The sequence below is a fragment of the Cherax quadricarinatus genome, chromosome 83, assembly GCF_038502225.1.
Source record: "Cherax quadricarinatus isolate ZL_2023a chromosome 83, ASM3850222v1, whole genome shotgun sequence".
In the NCBI taxonomy this organism is placed as follows: domain Eukaryota; kingdom Metazoa; phylum Arthropoda; class Malacostraca; order Decapoda; family Parastacidae; genus Cherax; species Cherax quadricarinatus.
This window is the reverse complement of record NC_091374.1, coordinates 3525382-3549213: the sequence shown is the minus strand read 5'-3', so window position 1 is coordinate 3549213 and position 23832 is coordinate 3525382. Positions and strand designations below refer to the sequence as shown.

Below are 23832 nucleotides of genomic sequence, written 5' to 3'. Positions count from 1 at the left end.
TGTACAGAACTGGGTTACATTTGGTTGTGCATGCAGAACCCATGGTAGTTGTATTGTTAGTAGCGGTTTTTGTAGTATTAATAGTAATTTGTAGTATTGAATGGTAGTGGTTGTTGTAGTAGCGTTAAGTGGATAGTGACTCAAGAAATCGTAATGACACGATTGCAAACAAACCATACCCCCGGCCGGGATTGAACCCGCGGTCATAGTCTCAAAACTCCAGCCCGTCGCGTTAGCCACTAGACCAGCTAGCCACAATAAGATTCATCCAATTAGGTATATTTCTACACCATAGGAAAGTTAGCACAGGCACCTCTGTGACCACAAATGCAAGTTTTTACAGACGAATCTCCAGCTAGCGTGGCCGTGACGAACTCTAGCTCAAGTCCCTTCACTGCTGTCAACATGACTCAAGAAATCGTAATGACACGATTGCAAACATTTGTGGTCACAGAGGAGCCTGTGCTAACTTTCCTATGGTGTAGAAATATACCTAGTTGGATGAATCTTATTGTGGCTAGCTGGTCTAGTGGCTAACGCGACGGGCTGGAGTTTTGAGACTATGACCGCGGGTTCAATCCCGGCCGGGGGTATGGTTTAAGTGGATAGTGTTGGGGAGTCCGCTGAAATGGTATGGGAGGGAGGAAGAGGGCAAGGTTAATAATTTTTTCGATTTACGTTATGTACGTTTAGTTGGGTTAGGTTGTGATTTGTAAATAAAAATAAAGCACTTAAAACATACCGCAACGGTAATAAATGCAATTTATATGAAATAGATTAGACGATAATAACTCTGGAGGCGCGATCAGAAAACGGGAGCCCACCGTACACTAAAATAATCTAAGTCAGATAATCACTGTTTGAATGCTCATACAGTCACCCATTTGACTGTCTTAGCAACAGTGGAATAGCGTCTGTTATTAAAAGGACGAGGTAAATTGGGCACTCGGTTGTAGGTGTCATTAGTGTCTTGATAAAGAGGCTTTTAGATTTGTTATGTTTTAAGCAGCTTTTGTCTGGGTTCAAGGAAGGAAGGAATGTTGAAGTGCCAACAATGAGTGTTTGTTGACCGGTGATGCTGAGAATGTGAGTCCTTGTTATTGTTGGTACTTGAGCTGTTGTGTTGTGGGTGTTTTGTGGGTATGTGTGTGGGTGGATGTGTGGGTGTTTTGTGGGTATGTGTGTGGGTGGAGGTGGATGTGTGGGTGTTTTGTGGGTGTGTCGTGTGTGGAGAGAGGTGGTGTGGGTAGGTGTGTTTTGTGTGCGTGTCACTTGGTTATTCACAAATTTCTAGCAGAGCAGAATGTGTAATGGCCTATTTTAAGCTGAAGGTTGAGCTGCAGTTGTTGGTCCCGTCTCCTAAACTTTAGCTCAATTGACGTACACTCATTTACTGGTCAATCCATACACCCTGGTGATCAATCAGGCTGTTGGTACCTGCATCTCTCAACCATGAGAGCTGGACTAATGAGACGCATCCTGCAGCAGCCTACCTCGTTACCTCCCCATAGCCCTGATGCTGCTCAAGGGTTCTTGATTCAAGGAACTGGAGTTACCCCATCCTGCTCCCAGGGATCAAGACTGCCTTTGCCTCCCATTCCCCAGGCGCTGTTTGACCCATGCGGGTTTAGGGCTTGGTTTGTAATGAACTTACATTATTGCGAGGCACACCACTGACAACCTCAGCACTCTTATTACCTCTCCCATACCCCTTCATCCTCCACCTTCTACTTTTCCTGCTAGGTAGACAAGGGCAGCTCGTACTAAGCGATGATGTTATACACTGGGCACGCTTCGGATGTCACACTTGGCAAGATGCCCACACACCCAGCTCTCTCTTGTCCCATTCCATGCTCAGTCCTTCAGGAGGCGAGGGAGAGCAACTCTCTGGGTTATCCTGAAACACTTGTTGCAAAAGTTTGGAGCCATCTTTTCACGTGACTACAACACCAACAGTAAGACCAACAATAATACCAACAGTAACACTAACAGCATAAATAACACTATCAGTAACACTAACACCACCAACAACAATAATTAGTTCCATGTTAATTTTTGCATACCTTTACATAGAAGATAGATTTAGATGTGTTTATGATTGTCTTTCCCACCTTACATTATTCATGGAAGGAAAAGTGAAGGGTGACTGTTAATGATACAGTTAGCTACTGTTAATGATACAGTCAGCTAATGAGTGTGACTGTTGTGGTAAGTTAACCGGGAGGAATAGAGGGAGATGTTAGTTTTGCTACGGATACAGTGTGTGTAGCTGCCTTATGCCGTGTAAGTTACGTTATGGGAACGCCATCTCTGTCTGGCTGTGCACTACGTAGTGGGAGGAAAAGCTAGCAATGTTTCTCTCGTCATAGTCCATCACATACCATGACAAAGGATAGTGTTTCCATTATATTCCATCACACAGGATGGTGTTTTCCCTGTCATATTCCGTCACAGGATGGTGTTTTCCCCTGTCATATTCCGTTACACAGGATGGAGTTTTCCCTGTCATATTCTGTCACACAGGATGTGTCAGCCTGTGCTAGTAGACTTCAATGGAGCGATGAGGATGTCGTCAAACATTCCACTATATCTTCAGCAGTTACGGCATCTCAAAATGTGTTTCAGAAGCAGACTTAAAGTTACTGTAACGTGGGCATTGTGATGGTCTCTCACACGCATAAACTGAAATTTGTGAGAATGGTATAACAAAAACACTGCGTATATTTATACATACATGTGTACACATGTTGTTAGGTAAGAAACATATGCAACAGTTAGGTATCTTTATTTCGAAACGTTTCGCCTACACAGTAGGCTTCTTCAGTCGAGTACAGAAAAGTTGATAGAAGCAGAAGATACTTGAAGACGATGTAATCAGTCCATCACCCTAACAACCTGTCGGTATTTTATACCATTTTAATGTTCAATCTGTCAGACACTGCAACACAAGGGTATCTTGGTACAGACCTGCAATCAACTTCGACAACCTCTACTAGTGAGAACGGCTGGATTTGAGAGGGACCTGACCTCCCAACATCTGCGTTCTACTAGTGACCTACGTCTCACCTCCTGGCGCTATATAAGGCTCCATCCTGTCACTTCATCTCCATATTGTTTCATACTATGGAACAATGCTCTTCTCCAGACTGAGGGACTGACCACCTCAAAACTTTAAGGGTGATGGACTGATTACATCGTCTTCAAGTATCTTCTGCTTCTATCAACTTTTCTGTACTCGACTGAAGAAGCCTACTGTGTAGGCGAAACGTTTCGAAATAAAGATACCTAACTGTTGCATGTGTGTCTTACCTAACAACCTGTCGGTATTTTATACCATTTTAATGTTCAATGTGTACACATGTAAAAAAATCTGCATTTGTATATGTATAGAAAGAGCTTGAGGATTTTTGGTATACAAACCGTCATCAGAGGCCGCTTCATATACTGAATTAGCGAGAATTTCAATGAAGTTATAAAAATTAGGTGGTCGTTTTCTTTCATTGACTGACAGAACCGAAGTCGAAAGAACACGGGAAAACGAACTTTTTTCTTGACTTCCTTGTTAAACCTTAGCCCATTCCCTGAATGAATTGGCGTCTGAGGAAGGTTTACACACACCAAGCTATTTTTTTTATAACATCCTTCGTGTGGTTTACTGACAAATCATAATTACTTGTTATGCGATGTTACTTGATATTGATGGACTGACACCAGTCAGTCCATTATGCAAGCTGAGCCACACATTTGTCACATCTTACCCCCCCCCCCCAAAAAAAAAAAAAAAAATCCAGACTGGATATCACTACTGCCCGGCTTGGGCAGTCTTGAGACCCAGGAGTTGTCACCATCAGCTGATGTACTCGCCTGTTTGTAAAATGGTTATAATTAAAACTATAATTGATAAAAGGGTGGACCGGTAAGCCAGTGGAAGGCCTCGGTCAGATTACCTGGAGGTTATTCCGGGGATCAACGCCCCCGCGGCCGGGTTCATGACCAGGCCTCCCGGTGGATCAGGGCCTGATCAACCAGGCTGTTACTGCTGGCCGCACGCAGTCCAACGTATGAGCCACAGCCCGGCTGATCCGGCACTGACTTTAGATATCTGTCCAGCTCTCTCTTGAAGGCAGCCAGGGGTTTATTGGTAATTCCCCTAATGCTTGATGGGAGGCTGTTGAACAGTCTTGGGCCCCGGACACTTATGGTGTTTTCTCTTAGTGTACCAATGGCGCCCCTACTTTTAATTGGGTCATCATATGACTAAGACCCGCTTCAGGAAACACTTGTCCTGTTTCGTGACAAACCTTACCTAACCTTCCATTTGTCGGTTTCATGAATAACACAGGACCCAAACTTGACCCCCGTGGAACGCCAATTTTGAATGATCCTCATTTTGATTTTTCGCCACTTATGCAAATTCTATTAACTGTCGGTCAGTCATGTCTTAATCAGTGAGAGAATGTACTGCGATACACTGCTAATCCTTCATTCTTTGGTTAATTGGACTTAAAGCACATGGACACCTCATAGTTTCCTTAAGGATGCATGTCACTTTTCACCAGAAGTCGAGAATACTTCACTCCTTTTAAAAGAGATCAAAGTAAATACAACACGTATATACAATGAGGTGAGGTTTCTTACTTAAAATATCAAAGTAACACACACACGAGGGAAAGGGGGGGAGGAGGTATTTATTTGCTCATTAGCATGTACAGAGAGAGAATGTAACCCAGGAGGGGAATTGTACTATCTTGTTAAGACGTACTGGGGAGAGTGAGGACGAGGAAGCCTGTTCATCAACACCTACTTACACAATGTGCTCTACTAACTCTTCAACTGTTGCCCTTTCAGAATAACCTGTACTCTAAATGTACTTATGTTCGCTGTAACACTCGCACACAGTGTATGACTGTAGATCACTATTGCGTGTGTGTGTGTGTGTGTGTGTGTGTGTGTGTGTGTGTGTGTGTGTGTGTGTGTGTGTGTGTGTGTGCGCGCGTGTGTGCGTGTGTGTGTGTGTGTGTGTGTGTGTGTGTGTGCGTGTGTGTGTGTGTGTGTGTGTGCGTGTGTGTGTGTGTGTGTGTGTGTGCGTGTGTGTGTGCGTGTGCGTGTGCGTGTGTGTGTGCGTGTGTGTGTGTGCGTGTGTGTGTGCGTGTGTGTGTGTGAGAGTGAGTGTGTGTGTGAGCGTGTGTGTGTGTGTGTGTGTGCGTGTGTGTGTGCGTGTGTGCGTGCGTGTGTGTGCGTGTGTGTGTGCGTGTGTGCGTGCGTGTGTGCATGCGTGTGTGTGCGTGCGTGTGTGTGTGTGTGTGTGTGTGTGTGTGTGTGTGTGTACTCACCTATTTGTACTCACCTATTTGTGGTTGCAGGGGTCGAGTCACAGCTCCTGGCCCCGCCTCTTCGCTGATTGCTACTAGGTCCTCTCTCTCCCTGCCCCATGAGCTCTATCATACCTTGCCTTAAAACTATGTATGGTTCCCGCCTCCACTATGTCACTTTCTAGGCTATTCCACTGCCTAACTACTCTATGACTGAAGAAATACTTCCTAACATCCCTTTGATTCATCTGAGTCTTCAACTTCCAATTGTGACCTCTTGTGTCTGTGTCCCTTCTCTGGAACATCCCGTCTTTGTCCACCTTGTCTATTCCGTGCAGTATTTTATATGTCGTTATCGTGTCTCCCCTGACCCTCCTGTCCTCCAGTGTCGTCAGGCCGATTTCCCTCAACCTTTCTTCGTAGGACAATCCCCGTAGCTCTGGGACTAGTCTTGTTGCAAACCTTTGCGCTTTCTCTAATTTCTTGACGTGCTTGACTAGGTGTGGATTCCAAACTGGTGCTGCATACTCCAGTATGGGCCTTACGTAAATGGTATACAGAGTCTTGAATGAATCCTTACTGAGATATCGGAACGCTATCCGTAGGTTTGCCAGGCGCTCGTATGCTGCAGCAGTTATGTGATTGATGTGCGCCTCAAGAGATATGCTCGGTGTTATACTCGCCCCCAGATCTTTTTCCTTGAGTGAGGTTTGCAGACTTTGGCCGTCTAAACTATATTGTGTCTGCGGTCTTCTTCGCCCTTCCCCAATCTTCATGACTTTGCATTTGGCAGGGTTAAACTCAAGGAGCCAGTTGCTGGACCAGGCTTGTAGCCTGTCCAGGTCTCTTTGTAGTCCTGCCTGATCCTCATCCGATTTGATTCTTCTCATTAACTTCACATCGTCCGCAAACAAGGACACTTCTGAGTCTATCCCATCCGTTATGTCATTCACATCTACCAAGAACAGCACAGGTCCTAGGACTGACCCCTGTGGAACCCCGCTTGTCACAGGCGCCCACTCTGACACCTTGTCACGTACCATGACTCGTTGTTGCCTCCCTGTCAGGTATTCTCTGATCCATTGCAGTGCCTTTCCTGTTATGTGTGCCTGATCCTCTAGCTTTTGCAGTAACCTTTTGTGAGGAACTGTGTCGAAGGCCTTCTTGCAGTCCAAAAAAATGCAGTCGATCCACCCCTCTCTCTCTTGTCTTACTTCTGTCACCTTGTCATAAAACTCTAGTAGGTTTGTGACACAGGATTTTCCCTCCCTGAAACCATGCTGGTTGTCAATTATACACTTGTTTCTTTCCAGGTGCTCCACCACTCTCCTCCTGATGATCTTCTCCATGACCTTGCTTACTATACACGTTAGTGATACAGGTCTGTAGTTTAGTGCCTCATGTCTGTCTCCCTTTTTAAAAATTGGGACTACATTTGCCATCTTCCATACCTCAGGGAGTTGCCCAGTTTCAAATGATGTGTTGAAGATCTTTGTTAACGGTACACACAATATCTTTGCTCCCTCTTTAAGGACCCACGGAAAGATGTTGTCTGGTCCCACCGCCTTTGAGGTGTCAAGTTCGCATAGCAGCTTCTTCACCTCCTCCTTGGTTATATGTACCTCATCCATAACTTGCTGGTGCACCCCCCTGCTCTGATTTCCTGGAGTCCTACTGGTTTCCACTGTAAATACTTCTTTAAATCTTGTGTTGAGCTCCTGACATACCTCTTGGTCGTTTCTTGTGAATTCCCCATCACCCTTCCTCAGTCTGATTACCTGGTCCTTGACTGTTGTTTTCCTCCTGATGTGACTGTACAACAGCTTCGGGTCAGTCTTGACTTTCGATGCTATGTCATTTTCGTATTGCCGCTGAGCCTCCCTTCTTATCTGTGCATATTCGTTTCTGATTCTTTGGCTAATCTCTCTATTTTCCTGAGTTCTCTGTCTTCTGTACCTTTTCCATTCTTTAGTACACCTAGTTTTTGCCTCACTACACCTTTGGGTGAACCAAGGACTCGTTCTGTTCTTCCCATTATTTCTGTTTCCCTTAGGAACAAACCTCTCCTCTGCCTCCTTGCATTTTGTTGCCACATAGTCCATCATTTCTTGTACTGGTTTTCCTGTCAGTTCCCTTTCCCACTGAATGTCTTGAAAGAAGTTCCTCAAGCCTGAGTAGTTCCCCCTTTTGTAGTTTGGTTTTTCCCACCCTATTCCTGCTGCTCTCTCCACTTGGAGCTCAACTATGTAGTCGAAGCACAGAACCACATGATCGCTAGCTCCCAGGGGCCTTTCATACATGATATCCTCGATGTCAGAACTACTCAAGGTGAATACAAGGTCCGGTCTTGCTGGTTCATCCTCTCCTCTCTCTCTGGTAGTATCTCTAACATGTTGATGCATGAGGTTTTCCAGTACCACATCCATCATCTTGGCTCTCCATGTTTCGGGACCCCCATGGGGCTCCAGGTTTTCCCAGTCAGTCTCCTTGTGATTGAAATCACCCATAACTAGTAACTTTGCTCCCCCCATGTGTGCTCTCCTGGCCACCTCGGCTAGTGTGTCGACCATTGCTCTGTTGCTCTCATCGTATTCTTCTCTTGGTCTCCTGCAGTTCTGTGGTGGGTTGTACATTACTGCAATTATCACCTTATGTCCCTCAGACTGGATTGTTCCTACTAAGTAGTCCCTTTTGCCCGTGCCATCCATTCCTTCCATTTTCTCAAACCCCCACTGGTTTTTAATGAGCAGTGCAACTCCTCCTCCCCCTCTCCTCCCTCTGTCTTTCCTGAGGATTTGATATCCAGGTGGAAAGATTGAATCTGTTATTATTCTGGTGAGTTTTGTTTCTGCGAGTGCTATTATGTCTGGGGATGTCTCCTTGATTCTTTCGTGCCACTCCTCATACTTATTTGTTATTCCATCTGCATTTGTATACCACACCTTCAACTTCTTTTCTAAGATTGTGGTCTGGGAGGTGTATTGGGGTTGGGGAAGTGGGAGATCTGATAAGGAACTATGGGTGGTTGCTGTGGGGGTGGAGTTTGTAATGCAGTGGGTTGGGGCATTGGATGTGGCATGGGTGTTTTGGTTTAGAGTGTTTGGTTGCACTGGGGTTGACCTGGTTGGGAGGCTTCTATAGGAAGTTGTGAGGGAGGCTGTATTTGATCTTCCTGTGTCTGGGATCTCCTGTCTGTCTTCTCCATCCCCTCTCTTTCCTCCTTTCGCCTTTGTACCATCTCTCTCTGTTTCTGCCTTTCTGCTTGTGTTCTGTCGCGGTCGAGATACACCTTCCTGTATGCCGGCATGTCCCTTAATCGTGCTTTCTCCTGCAGGATCCTGTTCCTAGTCAATTCTGCCTTGAAGGTCACTTTCACTGGCCGGGTTTTTTTTTTTTTTACAAACCCCCCTATTCTCCGAAAATTTTCCAGCTGGGTCATGTCATCTTCTCCTATTGCTTTCATGATGCTTTCAATTGCTTTTTTTTCCCCTTGTTTTCTTGCTTCATATGTTTCCCCTTCAACTTCCTGGAGCCCATACACAAAGACTGACCTCACCCTTTCATTCTCCCACTGCATATCCCTGTGTATCCCCTCATTTAATTTGATTTCCTCCATTGCAGCTTTCCTTTCTTCAGTTTCACTAGCTAATGTACTTGAGCTCAGTGGCCTGTCATTTTCCCTTCTCGGCTTTCACTGGGCTCTGCTGTGGTCTGTTAGGGCCTCCACATATAGCTTAGCTCTTTCATTTACTGCAGTCTCCACTGATTGAGCTTCTACATGCAGTTTTGCTCCTTCTTTCTATCCTGTGTTTATGGTAAACGCACATTCTTGCCCACAAAACTATACACTACTACAATATCTGGTATTAGTCAACATAAGTAAGTTTATATAGGTACAATTATCATACATAGTAACATATGTGTAAATTACCCAGGATAACCCAAAAAGTCAAAGTGACTTATTTCTTGATTGCCGTGTTCTAACTTCAACTTTCACTCTCATCGTCTTCTAAAATTATTTGTACAGGTGAACATAATAAATTACTGAAACTGAAGTTCAATTATGGGATAAATGAAAATGAAGAAAATTATAATTTTTATTTTCCAGAAAAGGTGCATAAGGTTTACAGAGATAAGTTGATAGTTTATTACCTTCATGGAAAAACATAAATACACAAGCAAATTATTATAACCAAAAACAAATGTATCTTTCTCTTTATTACAGTCATTATGTACTGCATGTAAACTATTTTTTTAAGTAGCCACTTAGATGTTTTATTTTAAGTAAATAATGCCTTCAATAGACATTAATATATTTGTAGATAGTCTTTTAGTAGACATTTGTTACTATAGATCTTTTATAATTACTATAGTTCTTTTATAATAAAGTTTTGTGATAATCTCGGAATAAATCGGTATTATTGTACACACAAGTCAATTATTGGTATACATGTAATGGATAAACACAAAATTTGTTTACAAAGGTTTAGACATGTTAAGATGATATTGTAATCAAAACCAGACGTGGAATAATACGTTTTGTATTACTCACTAGTATTATATTAATTTCAGTTACTGAAGGAAAATAGTGCAAAAACATCTATTGAGTGTAAAGGGCATGTCATTATGGAACATTACTTGTTCGGTCTACCTTTTTGTACATCACTTTGATCAATGGGTGTAGTTCTGAATGAGTGCAATACATTAATTAATGATGCCAGTAATATCTGGTCAGTGATATATTAGGTTTAAAATGGTTAACTAAATCAAATAGACAAATCATATTAAAGATGATATAGTTCAGCATGGTACAATATTTGTACAGAGATGATGACATTTTAGGTGTCCATGCAGAAAACCCCATAGTATGCCAAGCATTTTGGGCAAACTTAAGCCTTTATCTTAAGACTAACAAGACAAAATTAATTACTTATATATACGGTCTCAAGTGGCTTTAACAATAAACACTTCTATCGAGTTTAATTGTTTTAAGGATTACAGGTTGGCTTATTACAGGATTCTAGTATATTAACAATAAATTTAGGAATTACAGTGAACACTTATAGAATTCAGTTGTTTTAATTATAGTTGGTTACCTGCTTATAAGATATAGGAGCAAAGCTAAGCTCATGGTGTCCCCATCTTCTGTATTCAGTCTGCAGTAAAGTCTTGAAAATATTCCCAGGATTGTAGCACTCAGTAGTTCCTCGTGTAGTTCTTTCAGTTGGTTTAAAACTGTCTTTCATTATGCATGGGAATTTATAAATTTGAGTGCAAGCTTTCTAGAATATCAGTGTAACTGAATCCTAACTTTGTTTACAAATACAGTGGACCCCCGGTTAACGATATTTTTTCATTCCAGAAGTATGTTCAGAAGTATCATTCAGAAGTATGCAGTACTGACCGAATTTGTTTCCATAAGGAATATTGTGAAGTAGATTAGTCCATTTTAGACCCCCAAACATACATGTACAAACGCACTTACATAAATACACTTACATAATTGGTCGCATTGGGAGGTGATCATTAAGCGGGGGTCCACTGTACTCTTAAACATCAACAGTTTCGAAAGAGTGTGTGTGCACGTGCGTAGGTCAGTTTTTTTTAGCACTACCATGTGCAGGGAGGTATTGATAGGCTGGTGTAAAGGTCGTATGCTGGGCTGGTGAGAATCCAGGTGATGTTGCTGCAACACAAGGGATTCTCCTCTGCATCTACAAAGCTGTTGTACTCGTTTGCAATGATGAAATCCAAGATTGGCTGGAGAGAAGCAGATTATTTGAAGGACTTGGTTTACAAAGAATTAGTTATAAAACACTGCTGGAACAGTGTATTAGGAATTCTTAGAAAGATGGTTTTGTCCATCCTGGAACAATATCAAGACAACTGTGACTTCACTGATGGGATGAGGCAAAACATCATCTAAAGTTACCTCTTCAGGTTGTGGGTTAATGGTGATTTAGTTTAAATATGTTACGTTGCATTTTCCTCTATTAACTCTTGAGAACATAATATAACTAAAAATTATGTACATTGTAGAAAAGAACAAAAAGGCACAATACCGTAATGAACAATAAACAAATGACCCACACATAGGAGAGAGAAGCTTATGACAATGTTTCAGTCCGACTTGGATGATTTACAAGTCGGACCAAAACATCATCATAAGCTTCTCTCTCCTACGTGCAGATTATTTGTGTGTGTACGTAAAGTATAGTTTTTGTTATTATTTTTACCAGTGGGCATGCAGAATTTACCTTTGACGTCACCCTTACTGTACCTTCCCTCTTCAGTGATGGCCCCACCTTTGACAGACTTCCTCTTTGACTTTTTGTCAGCAACAGCTTTATTACACCAACTTTGATTATATGTATTTCCTTGAGCACTCCTCACTGCCCTTCTTAATGCTACCTCTGTTATACTCTTCACCCTGGGCCTAAAAAATGCATATACAGTACACACATTATTTACCTTAAAATATTTTCATTCTTAGCTTATAGTGATGGTGAATATATTTATTGTATGAAGTCTGAATGAATGAAGAATGGGTATAATTAAAAACTGCTACATTAGTGAAACGTTGTAAAGTGCTGTGAAGCAGGGCCCACCTGTACCATGATTGTAACAATGATAAACAATTGTGCATCCAACGTACTTTGATCTTTGTTTCCAAATTGATTGACCCACAGGATTTTCTTCTTTATTTCTGAGGTCCATTATATGGAGGTGACTTATAATGAGTGTTTACTGCACTGTACTTGTATCAAGAGGGAGCTGGACAGACACCTAAAGTCAGCACCTGACCAGCCAGGCTGTGGTTCATATGTTGGTTTGCATGCGGCCAGCAGTAACAGCCTGGTCGATCAAGCCCTGATCCACCATGAGGCCTGCTCATGGACCGGGCCGCAGGGGTGAACACCCTCCCGGTATCCCCTTTCAGAAAGGTGCTGACAGAATAAGACCAGGAATTGAGCCCTGGAGGTGGGAAATACAGTGTCTGCATTCTAAAGGAGGGGTTTGGGATACTTACTGTTTAAGAGTGACACCTGAACTGTCATTTCTCCTCGCCTTTGGCAAGACAGTGATAGAGTGAATGATGGTGAAAGCGTTTCTTTTTCAGGTCACCCTGCCTCATTGGGAGGTGGCCAGCTAATTAAAAAAAAAAAATGATTCTTTGGTGATAAAATGAATATACAGACTCACCTGGAAGACTTTTTGGTCAAGCGCAGTAAGTTTGTTAGTGGAAACATCCAAGTAACCAGGTTGGTGGTAGCTGAATGCTCTCTCATGGATGAAACTGATGTTGCTGTCGTCCAGGTATGTGATGACGGCCCAGGCACTGAAGTAGAAGCAGTTTTCTTCAATTGTTTGAAGATTGTTGAATCCCAAGTCCAAAACCTGCAAACAAACACAAAATGTTGACCAATTGTCCAGTGTAGACTTTAGGTTTATGATTATTTTCCGTACAAAAGACTTGTAAGTTGAGAACATCCTGTATTAAAAAAGTAGTGACATGCACTATTGGTGATGCTTTTAAATTACAGTAATTATAGACTGATGAAGGCTGTAAATAAAACTTGGAAAATGAGTAAAAACATGTCTGGACTCTCCTGGGCATGATAGGATAATTTGTGGGCAGAAAATAATTGTATTATACAGTATAAAGTTATACCTTATACTGTAATCATCAAAGTGGTACCAGAGATGATACATATATTTTTTGATGAAAACAGTAAATAAAAAAAAAAGTAAAATGAGCTGAAACATTATAGGTCTTGCCCAGTGTCCTGCAGATGTGTACTAAAACACTGTACTCTAAAGCTGTGATAAACTAGATCAAGTAACTCAGTCTGTTCCTTTTTAAAGAAAGTGTTGATCACATGGCATTTATGAACATTTTGTAAATCTGGTTCATTCCACAATTTTATGAAATGAATATCATCAATGTGTTTTAATTCCACTGCAAAGGGATATTTTGTCATGTTATCTTAGTTCAGCAGTTACCACTTGCTGAATTGCATCCGTTTAGAACACGAATACTGCTCATGTATTGATGTTAGTATTTACAAAACATTATTGGCATGCACACATCATATAAAATATGTAAAGTACTGTACTCACTGTCAGTTCTGGTAAATTTGCAAATGCCATTGGTGAAATTTCTGTAATTTTGTTTTGATTCAGGAAAACCATTGCCAAGCTTGGGGCCTTACTGAACGCGGGAACTGAGCCCAGGCTGCCTCCCGAGACTTCCAGAGTTTCAAGGTACGGGAAGCTGGCTAGCTGCAAAACAATGTTTGTTAAAATATAAGCTGCATCTATACTGTGAGAGTAAAAAGGTATAAAAATACTGATCATTAAATGGGTAAACTAACACGTGCAGTATTCTGGATACTTGTTTTTTAAGTTATGTATCACTAGCCAGGAGCTCTGTCACACTTTGGTGTAGATAACCAGACTGAGTAAGGGTACATTCTGTATAGTGAGAAAGTGAGATGTAAGGGCAAGGCTTGAGTATTAAGGTAACAACAAAAACCATTGAACAATAGGGTTATGCAAGGAAAGGTCAAGGTACAAAAGATTTGTATGCAGTATAAAAAATATATATTTGGTGATGGCCATGTTGTGGGGTCTTGATACTGTTCTTGATAATACTTGTTGACAATACTTCTGTTTTGGGGTGATTATACTGGAGACTGCTATGAGGGGCACCTCAAAATACAGTGCTGTACTTACTTCTCTGTAGATCAATTTGTTTCATAACTATTCTTGTGTTGCTCTGTTTCGTGAGGTAATGGCAAGACTTGCAATAAATTGCTCATGTGCTGTGGTTCTCATGTGCAGGCATATTTATGCTCTCTAATGTTTCCAAATTGCTTGAAGTTTCGCTTGTGTATATTTTCTGGCAACCTTCACAAAGGATTATGTAAACACTTGGATCATTGCTTCCAAGATTGGCTGCTTTGGTTCTGGTTAAGTCTTTGATGGTGATGATATTATGGCCATAGCTACTCTGATGCTAAATGATGAGATGAACTTGGTTATATTTCCAGTTACACTAAGACCCTCTTTTTATGTATCATAAATAGCCAGTATCACCACCATCAAAGATTTAAATAGAAACAAAGCAGCTGGTCTTGAAAGCAGAGGTGCAGGTGTTCACATTACCCTTTGTGGAAGTTGCCAGAAAATATATTGGTGATACTTAAAGAAATTAGAAAACACGTAGGAGGGTGCATAAATGTGCCTGCAGAACAGTTAACTACGACACGTGCGATTCATCATAGCTTTCGCAGTCACCTCATGAAATTGAAAGACACAAGAATAGTTATCACACATCAAATTTATGCAGGGATTATTTAGAATCATCCCTCCTAGTAGTCTCCCAAGACCACTCTACCCTAAAACAACTTTGACATCCTTGTGTACTAATTTGTCCTCTTTATTCTTGCTAATTTTAAATGCATCTTGGTGTCTGTATTGATGTTGGTAGAATTACCGACAATATGTTAGGCAAAAGGACACAGGTGCAACTAATGTGACATTTTGTTGTGGCAATGCTTCACTCTCCAGGAGCTTTGTCAGGCTGTTATCTAGCAGTTTGATAAAGCTCCTGGAGAGCAAAACGTTGCCACAATAAAATGTCACATTAGTTGCACCTGTGTCCTTTTGCCTAATTGGTGTCTGTTTCAGTGCTTCTGAAGTACTGCATTACTGAGGCCCCCACAACATAGCCATCACCTACTTCATGTTATTTATGAACAACTCTATTGTTAAATGTATGCTTATTAACTCAGTTGTTAAATATTTCTGTTACCTCTATGCCCAGGACTTCCTTTACACCAAACCTGTACGGTCTTACTCTGTCAGATTATGTACACTAAGACTTGGCTAAGCCCCTGGTGAGCAAAACATTGCCTCCCTCCCTCAAAAAAAAAAAAAAGTGTATTTAAAAAGTTGCATGTGTGTTCACTTACCTAATTGTATCTGTAATGCTTCATTAACTGATAATTGTTAATAATTCTGCAGAGAATGTTGATGGTTGCATCTTTAAGATCCCTTGGACAGAATGTTTAAATTTGATGCAGGGTAGATGAGAAAATATTAGGTAAATAGGCACAGATGCAGCTACTGTGAAATTTTACAACTAACCCGCATGTAGGAAAGAGGAGCAGCTTGTGATGATGTTTCAGTCCAACTTGGACCATTTACAAAGTGTGTCTTTGTAAGTGGTCTAAGTCAGACTGAAATGTCCTTGTAAGCTGCTGCTCTTCTCCTATATGATACGTGACATTTTATTTTGGCAATGTTTTACTCTCCTGGAGCTTGACAAAGTTCCTGGAGAGTGAAACATTACCACAATAAAATGCCACGTTAGGTGCATCTGTGTTAACTTACCTAACATTTTGTGGGTAGTTCAACCATGATAACAAGATGAGACAAGCTTAGCTTTTAATATTAAAGCAACACAAATATAATGTTTGGTCTGGCCAGGGTTCAAATCCTTAATTTATTCGTGTGAGATTTTAATCATGCATTTTATAATAAAACTCGGATTTCTTTTCATTTATATTCAGTTACTGTACCACTTAATTTTGTGATTAAACACAAGGCACATTTTTTAATATGGCATTACTGTCAATTTTTAATATACAGCCTCTCCTCACTTAATGACAGAGTTCCATTTCTAAGACCACATCGTTAGACGAATTCGTCGCTAAGTAAGGAGCATACTATAATGGTAGTGAATTTGTGTCGCCCAACTTTGATATTGTTTTAATGTTACCTTTTCACCATTTATAACATTTCTGGTATATTTTTAGATGTTTATACAGTACATATGTAGTAGGTTGGTAGACAGCAACTGCCCAGGGAGGTACTACTATCTTGCCGAGTGAGTGTAAAACGAAAGCCTGTAATTGTTTTACATGATGGTAGGATTGCTGGTGTCTTTTGTCTGTCTCATAAATATGCAAGATTTTAGGTACGCCTTGCTACTTCTACTTACACTTAGGTCACACTACACATACATGTACATACCCCTCTGGGTTTTCTTCTATTTTCTTTCTAATTCTTGTTCTTGTCTATTTCCCCGTATTTCCATGGGGAAGTTGAACAGAATTCTTCCTCCGTAAGCCATGCGTGTCGTAAGAGGCGACTAAAATGCCAGGAGCAAGGGGCTAGTAACCCCTTCTCTTGTATATATTACTAAATTTGAAAGGAGAAACTTTCGTGTTTCCTTTTGGGCCACCCCACCTCGGTGGGATACGGCTGGTACGTTGAAAGAAGAAAGAAGTTTATACAGTAGTGTACTGTATATTGAAATAAACAGAATCGAGGAAATCAGTTCTAATATACATTATTTGGGTATGAACACTGGTCAGAGAGCCCGTCATAAGCCTGAGGAGTCAGTAAACGAGTACGTCGCTAAGTGAGGAGAGGCTATATAGTACTGTACCGATATATATTACCCAAGTATCAGGGAAGACTCAGAATTACCTGAGTAAGCAGAAACAGCATAAAGCAAGGGAAACTTGTACTGATATATTTGTATGTATGCATATAATATATACATATGTGTATGTATGTATATGTATGGTAGGACAAAGGGGGCCCTACCTTGTGCTAGAAGGGTGTACCTAATAAAGTGGCCACTGTGTGTGTATGCATGCTGGAGTGCATACATGCATGCATGTATGTGTATGCACACAGTTTATTTTTTATATTTATTACGTGAGTAAGATGGAAGACTCACATTACTAATGTATATATATTACCTGAGCGAATGGAAAGTCCTTAAGATTGTAGTTCCATCTGAAGGTTAATTTTGCCAGCGTGTTCTCACTCCCATTAAAAGCTTGACTCATCACTTGTTCTACGTCTGTATTTTCAACCAGGATCTCTTTAAAGGACACCAAGCCAAATGTATTATCCAGGAAAACACTTCCTAGGGTTTGTGAAAGTTGTGGTGGAGAGGAGAGAAGGAAAGTGTCGAATCTGTTGAATGTGAGAAAAACTTCTGGTACATGTATTGTTTAAATTTTTCATCACGGCAAAAATATTTAGTATGGTATTATGGATCTCGATTTTTTAAAATATAATTTTGCACAAAACTTTAATCACAAGTACTACATGACTTTAAAAGTTTATAAGTACAAACAGGTGACCTTATGTCCAGAGTTTGAAACATTTGTAGTGCCTGCCTGGTCTTTGCTAGATGTGTGACCATGCTTATTATGGAGCTGGTGACTGAGTGATCCTAAGCACCTTACTTAGCCACACAGGGAGGTATGACATGGGGTTTAAATTTCCGGCTACATTGAGGTCAGTTGTTTGTAGTATGAACTTGTTTTCATATGAGTCTTAGATTATATAAAAGATGGCTGGTATATACTGTACTTGGTAGCTGGGAAAGAGATACTGTTGAAGAGCTGATAAAGCTGTGTAAGGTTGCCTATTGCTGAGCAGTTGATACTCTTCTCACACGGGTCACACACACATGGGAACAAAGACTTGTCTGGATAAGACAAAATATTTGTATTTTAGTAACTTTAACTATTAAATGACACATTCTTGTACATTTACAATAGAGTAAGCATTTGTAGAAACAAAGGTACATGATGCTTTTATTTAACTCTTTCAGTAGCCATCATGTAGAACTATGTCATTGTGGCCTGGGTCCCTCATGGAGTTCTACATCATGAGCTCAGTTCACTCATATAAGCTGTGAGCAGTAAATTTTGGCATAGAAATGAGAGAATGGGTCTGTGTGGTGAATGTACACAGTATAAAAAAAATTCCTGCCCAGTGTGGTACATGATGGGAAAACAAAACTCTTGTGTATGGTTGATATCAAGAAACTGCCAATACAACTGTAAAAATCGTCCTTGAAAATGCCTAAAAGTTGCTATTGTAAACCAAACACAAGGTCAGAGGTTTGTTTTTCCTATCAAGCACTGCATAGGGCAGGATTTTTTTTTGTACTGTACACACTTACTTCACAAACCTATGTCTAGGCCAGAATTTACCATTCATAACATATCTGAAGGAGTTACACTTAAAACGTAGATCCGAGGCAGCTACGGTGAAAAGCTCTGTTCCACAAGGCACAGTACTTGCTCCCATCGTGTTCCTCATCCTCATATCTGACATAGACAAGGATGTCAGCCACAGCACTGTCTTCCTTTGCAGATGACACCCGAATCTGCATGACAGTGTCTTCCATTGCAGACACTGCAAGGCTCCAGGCGGACATCAACCAAATCTTTCAGTGGGCTGCAGAAAACAATATGAAGTTTAACGATGAGAAATTTCAATTACTCGGATATTGCAAACACGAGGAAATTAAATCTTCATCAGAGTACAAAACAAATTCTGGCCACAAAATAGAGCGAAACACCAACGTCAAAGACCTGGGAGTGATCATGTCGTAGGATCTCACCTTCAAGGACCATAACATTGTATCAATCGCATCTGCTAGAAAAATGACAGGATGGATAATGAGAACCTTCAAAACTAGGGATGCCAAGCCCATGATGACACTCTTCAGGTCACTTGTTCTATCTAGGCTGGAATATTGCTGCACACTAACAGCACCTCTCAAGACAGGTGAAATTGCTGACCTAGAAAATGTACAGAGAACCTTCACGGCGCGCATAACGGAGATAAAACTCCTCAATTACTGGGAGCGCTTGATGTTCCTGAACCTGTATTCCCTGGAATGCAGGCGGGAGAGATACATGATTATATACACCTGGAAAATCCTAGAGGGACTAGTACCGAACTTGCACACGAAAATCACTCACTACGAAAGCAAAAGACTTGGTAGACGATGCAACATCCCCCCAATGAAAAGCAGGGGTGTAACTAGCACGTTAAGAGACCATACAATAAGTGTCAGGGGCCCGAGACTGTTCAACTGCCTCCCAGCATACATAAGGGGGATTACCAACAGACCCCTGGCAGTTTTCAAGCTGGCACTGGACAAGCACCTAAAGTCGGTTCCTGACCAGCCGGGCTGTGGCTCGTATGTTGGTTTGCGTGCAGCCAACAGTAACAGCCTGGTTGATCAGGCTCTGATCCACCAGGAGGCCTGGTCACAGACCGGACCGTGGGGTGCGTTGACCCCCGGAACTCTCTCCAGGTAAACTCCAGGTAATAATGTAGATGTTTGTAAGAGAGAGTAAAAAAGGTTTAAGTTTAACCAGATTTAGAATTTGAAGCAGATCAGAAGAGAGATTCTCCAAATATTGCATAGTAACCAGTTTTAAGAAAATTGGGAAATTAGAGCACACAGCCCAAAATCAGATGCAACATTTCTTTGCATAGGCCCACCATCACTGAATATTTGAAGTTGATAGAAGAGGCTCTCTCCAATTATTGCTTGTGGTCCAACAATTCTAGGTTTGTTAGTTAGGAAATCGGCAAATTTGCAGCTGCAGAACCTAAACGTGTTGTGTATCATTCTCTCCATAAGATACATCAGCCTGAAATAAATGATATGCAGAAGCCGCTTTCTCATTTGATCAGTGGACACCAGCATATGCCATTTTAACCCCTTGACTGTCACAACCCCCAATCCTGATGTGTCTCCTGGTGTCACAAAATTTCAAAAAAAAAAAAAAATTATTTTCCTTATGAAATGATAAGAGAATCTTTTCCCGATTGTAATGACACCAAAAAAAGAAATTTGATGGAAAACTGACGGAATTACGGTCTCGTGAAGTTAGCGACCTCGGCGATATTTACAAATTGGCGATTTCTCCCACTTTGAGCCCTATTTTCGGCTAATTCCATTGTTCCAGTCGACCAAGCTCATAGCTATTTCTTTAGAACTCCATTTTTTCTATCGATTGAGTACAAGAAACTGCCCATTTACCAATTTCAACTACCCAATAACGTTGTCAGAAATTTGCAATTTGGCCAATTTCACGAAAATTAAAAAATATGACAATTTCAAAATAAGGTCCAGAATGAACAATGCAGACATTCCTGGCTCTAAAATAACATTTTCTTTGCTCATCAGTCATGTCTCCAGGCCCCTCTGATATTACTCTTGCTTTCTATTTTGAATTTTTATTCAAACAAAAAATAGAAGACTTACTATTATGCAGACTACTGCAATACTGTAATAATTGTATAAATAACATCAACCCATTCATGACTGCATATTAGAATGGCTAGTTGGACATTTATTGGACAATGGCATCATTTGTTTACTTTTGAACATGGGCAAAAATCAAACATTTCCCCTACTTTGAGCTCCATTTCCAGGTTCTTTTTATAGTAAAATCAATCACAATCACCTCTATTTCTATAATATGTTTTCCATTCTATCAAATGAGACCAAGAAAACGAGAATACTGTACAACCATAAATACTATACGAAAATAGACCACAAATTCGGCATTTTAATTAAAAAAAACAGTCAGTTTTTTTTTTCTAATTATGCACTGCGTGCTCCAGGATTTTTTTTATATGGTGCACACTGACCACACAGACCCATTCTCTCACATGTGGGCCTACCAGCTTTCTCCTTCTTGATTTGAAGCCGCGGACCCCCGGTTTACAATATTATTTCATTCCAGAAGTATGTTCATGTGCCAGTACTGACCGAATTTGTTCCCATAAGGAATATTGTGAATTAGATTAGTCCATTTCAGACCCCCAAACATACACATACAAACGCACTTACATAATTGGTCGCATTGGGAGCTGATCGTAAACCGGGGGTCCACTGTATATATACGTCAAACACGGTACCTCGTAAGACGTATATATACGGCCACGACAGTCAAAGGGTTAAAATGCTTGACTTAATGAATTTTGGAAATGTGGTACAGTGTGTGCTGGGTCACTCGGTTCAGAAATGATAAAACTATTGCTTACTTGTTATGTATTGTTATGATCACAGCCAAAGAATCTTATCTCTATTTTTCCACCATTGTCATTCCTGGCCACCCTCTCCTCAATATTAATCCATTAAATGGAGGGTTTAGTGCATGAACCTGTCCCTAGTTACAGTACATCAGCATAAAATGCAATGCAGTAAAAGACATTATGTGGATATGATAATGTGCTAGAAAAGCAGAGTTAACTTAAAAAAATTTGTAACTATTAATTTAAATTCCTTGAGTCAGCTACAATTAACATTGCTTGAAAATTATAAATTAGTGTTTTTTCACATATTCTTAAAGAAAACCAAATGCTTTTTTAGGATTACAATATATATAGAGAAAGCGGAAGTTGAAAGCTGGCTTTTGTTGGAAATACTCGTCGCATGACAAGGCAGACGAAAAACCCACGTGGAAATAGGAAAAAAAAATACAAAATGAAAATGGAACAATATGTTTCTGCCTTTAGCTAAGATCAGAATGTACAACTCCAGTTTTACCATTTCCTTCTGTCTATGCTGGTCTGTGTTTCCTTCTCCCCTCAAGGAAGGTTCCTTGATGTTGGTGAGGGGCTCTTGATTTAGGGAATTGGATCTGTGCTCCAGTTCCCCGAATTAAGCCTGAATGCCTTCCACATACCCCCCCCCCCCAGGCGCTGTATAATCCTCTGGGTTTAGCGCTTCCCCCCTTGATTATAATAATAATAATGTGTTTCCTTCTGTCTATGCTGGTCTGTTATACTGATGTTCATTACTACCAGCATATACAAGAGGTACAGGCATGTTTCAGCGTGCAAGATTGAACTACTCAAGTTTCACCTACCATTGGGACAAGTGAAGGAACACTCGGTCAAGTTCTTGCTGGTGTATTTCTCTTCCATTTCCATTTCCATTCTCAGGATACCAGGAAGCTTTTTCTGAAGCTTTTGTTCCTTATGAGGGCTCCTCCTTAGTATATTTTCTACTCTACTTTGTAAACTTGGCACAGTTGTCATTGATGATTCCTTGGCTCGGTTGATGTGCATGTTCCCTTCTTCCTGTAGAGTGATTGATAGGTTTTGATTGAGAGTGTTTGATAGCTCATTGCAAGTGACACAAGTCTCCTTGACCTTCTTGAGCATTTTCTGTAGGTGTTCCAATTTGTTCTTTGCAGATGTGGCTCTGAAAAATGGCTGCTCTAGTGGCTTGAAGTCTGAATGTTGCTGTGAAAGTTTTACAGGGTTCATCAGAACTTCATTCATGCAGGTAATCACGAGTATGTAAATTGCTGTCTTCATTTTCTGATACCTTAAACAAGCACAACCACAATATTGTGTAGATGCTTGGTGTCTGACCTCAGCAAGAGCACAACCTCAATATTGTGTAGATGCTCGGTGTCTGACCTCAGCAAGAGCACAACCTCAATATTGTGTAGATGCTCGGTGTCTGACCTCAGCAAGAGCAACTGGTTAAGTGAATGCTGCTGGCGAGACGGATGTGCTGTACAGTATTGTGTTGATAAAAAATGACTGTCATGGATAATGGATGGAGGAAGATAACGTTATTTTTGTTCAATAACCCGGTCCCAAAGTGTTGCTCAGACTAGTAATCTTATCTTCTTAATTTCTGGGCTAATGTAGTAATGGCTGAGTATAATGTTACTTATCAAGAGATTTCATGCAGTGGTGATATAAGTTTCACAAGACAAAATAAGTTGTACAAGTCTGGGTATGTTTATAACAGAATGTGGGGACAAGACACATGCACAGTCAAAGACATTTATTGAAGAAGACATTTTGCCACTTATGGCTTTTTCAATCCTAATGCAGAGACAACTAAAAACAGAGGACAGTATGTGTAGCAAAGTGAGACAAGGTGCTACCTTAGAAAGACAGGTAGAGAGGCGAGGTTGTGTGTTGATGAGTGGGCATGCCAGTGTACAGCATCAGTGAGAATGGTTGGATATGAGAAGAACCTGCCTGGCATGGGCTAGTAGGCCTACTGTAGTTCTCCTTCATTCTTATGCTCATATATTCTATGTCACCTGATAGCACTGTCTTGGTTGCAAGCAATCCTTCAACCCAACAGTAATAAAAATGACATGAAATATATCTTGTCAATATTTTGATAATTTTCCACAGTTTCTGTGTTGTGCACTCGTACCATAAACTGGGGGACGGTGTTATAACGGACTATACCTCTTCTGAGTGAAGGAAGGAGTGGTAGAAGTTACAGTATGAAATATAACATCACTGCTCTCTCATAGACATGACTACACTTTCTCTCTATCTCTCTCTTTGGGGATAAACTATTTTTGTAGTGTGTGTGTGTATGTATATGTAGAAAACAAATTTAGTTCTCTCTATTGATGCCTCTGAGGTGATATACAGTACGAGTATTTATAAATATTATCAGTTCATTGTATGAAGAAGTGGTCATTAATTAAGTTAGTGGGGGCCACAGCCTGGAATTCACTCGTTAATAACAGGAACTGGTTGTTATGCAGGGCAATGGACCCAGGTGTTTTGTTGTTGTTGTCAAAATTGCTATGTGAATATTCATTAAGTGTGATAGTCATGGTAAATACAGTATGGAATGTACAGTACATTAAAAAAAAAAGTTTTGCAGTACGTTAAAAAAAAAGATTTT

At 40.7% G+C, this 23832-nt stretch overlaps 1 protein-coding gene across 11 annotated transcripts in view; it reads left to right on the top strand.

The window, feature by feature from the left end:
- Adk2 (Adenosine kinase 2) overlaps positions 1-23832 on the top strand; it is a 97100-nt gene that overhangs the window by 32980 nt on the left and 40288 nt on the right. For 5 of the 11 annotated variants that reach the window (XM_070102709.1, XM_070102710.1, XM_070102713.1 and 2 more), the window contains one exon: positions 13497-13577. The exons of 4 other annotated variants lie outside the window; for them this stretch is intronic. In XM_070102709.1, coding sequence (XP_069958810.1) covers positions 13497-13577 — 81 coding nt within the window. Of the gene's footprint in view, positions 1-13496; positions 13578-22357; positions 22450-23832 lie in introns of all 11 variants that reach the window. 2 more of the 11 variants (XM_070102720.1, XM_070102721.1) reach the window with 2 other exon arrangements.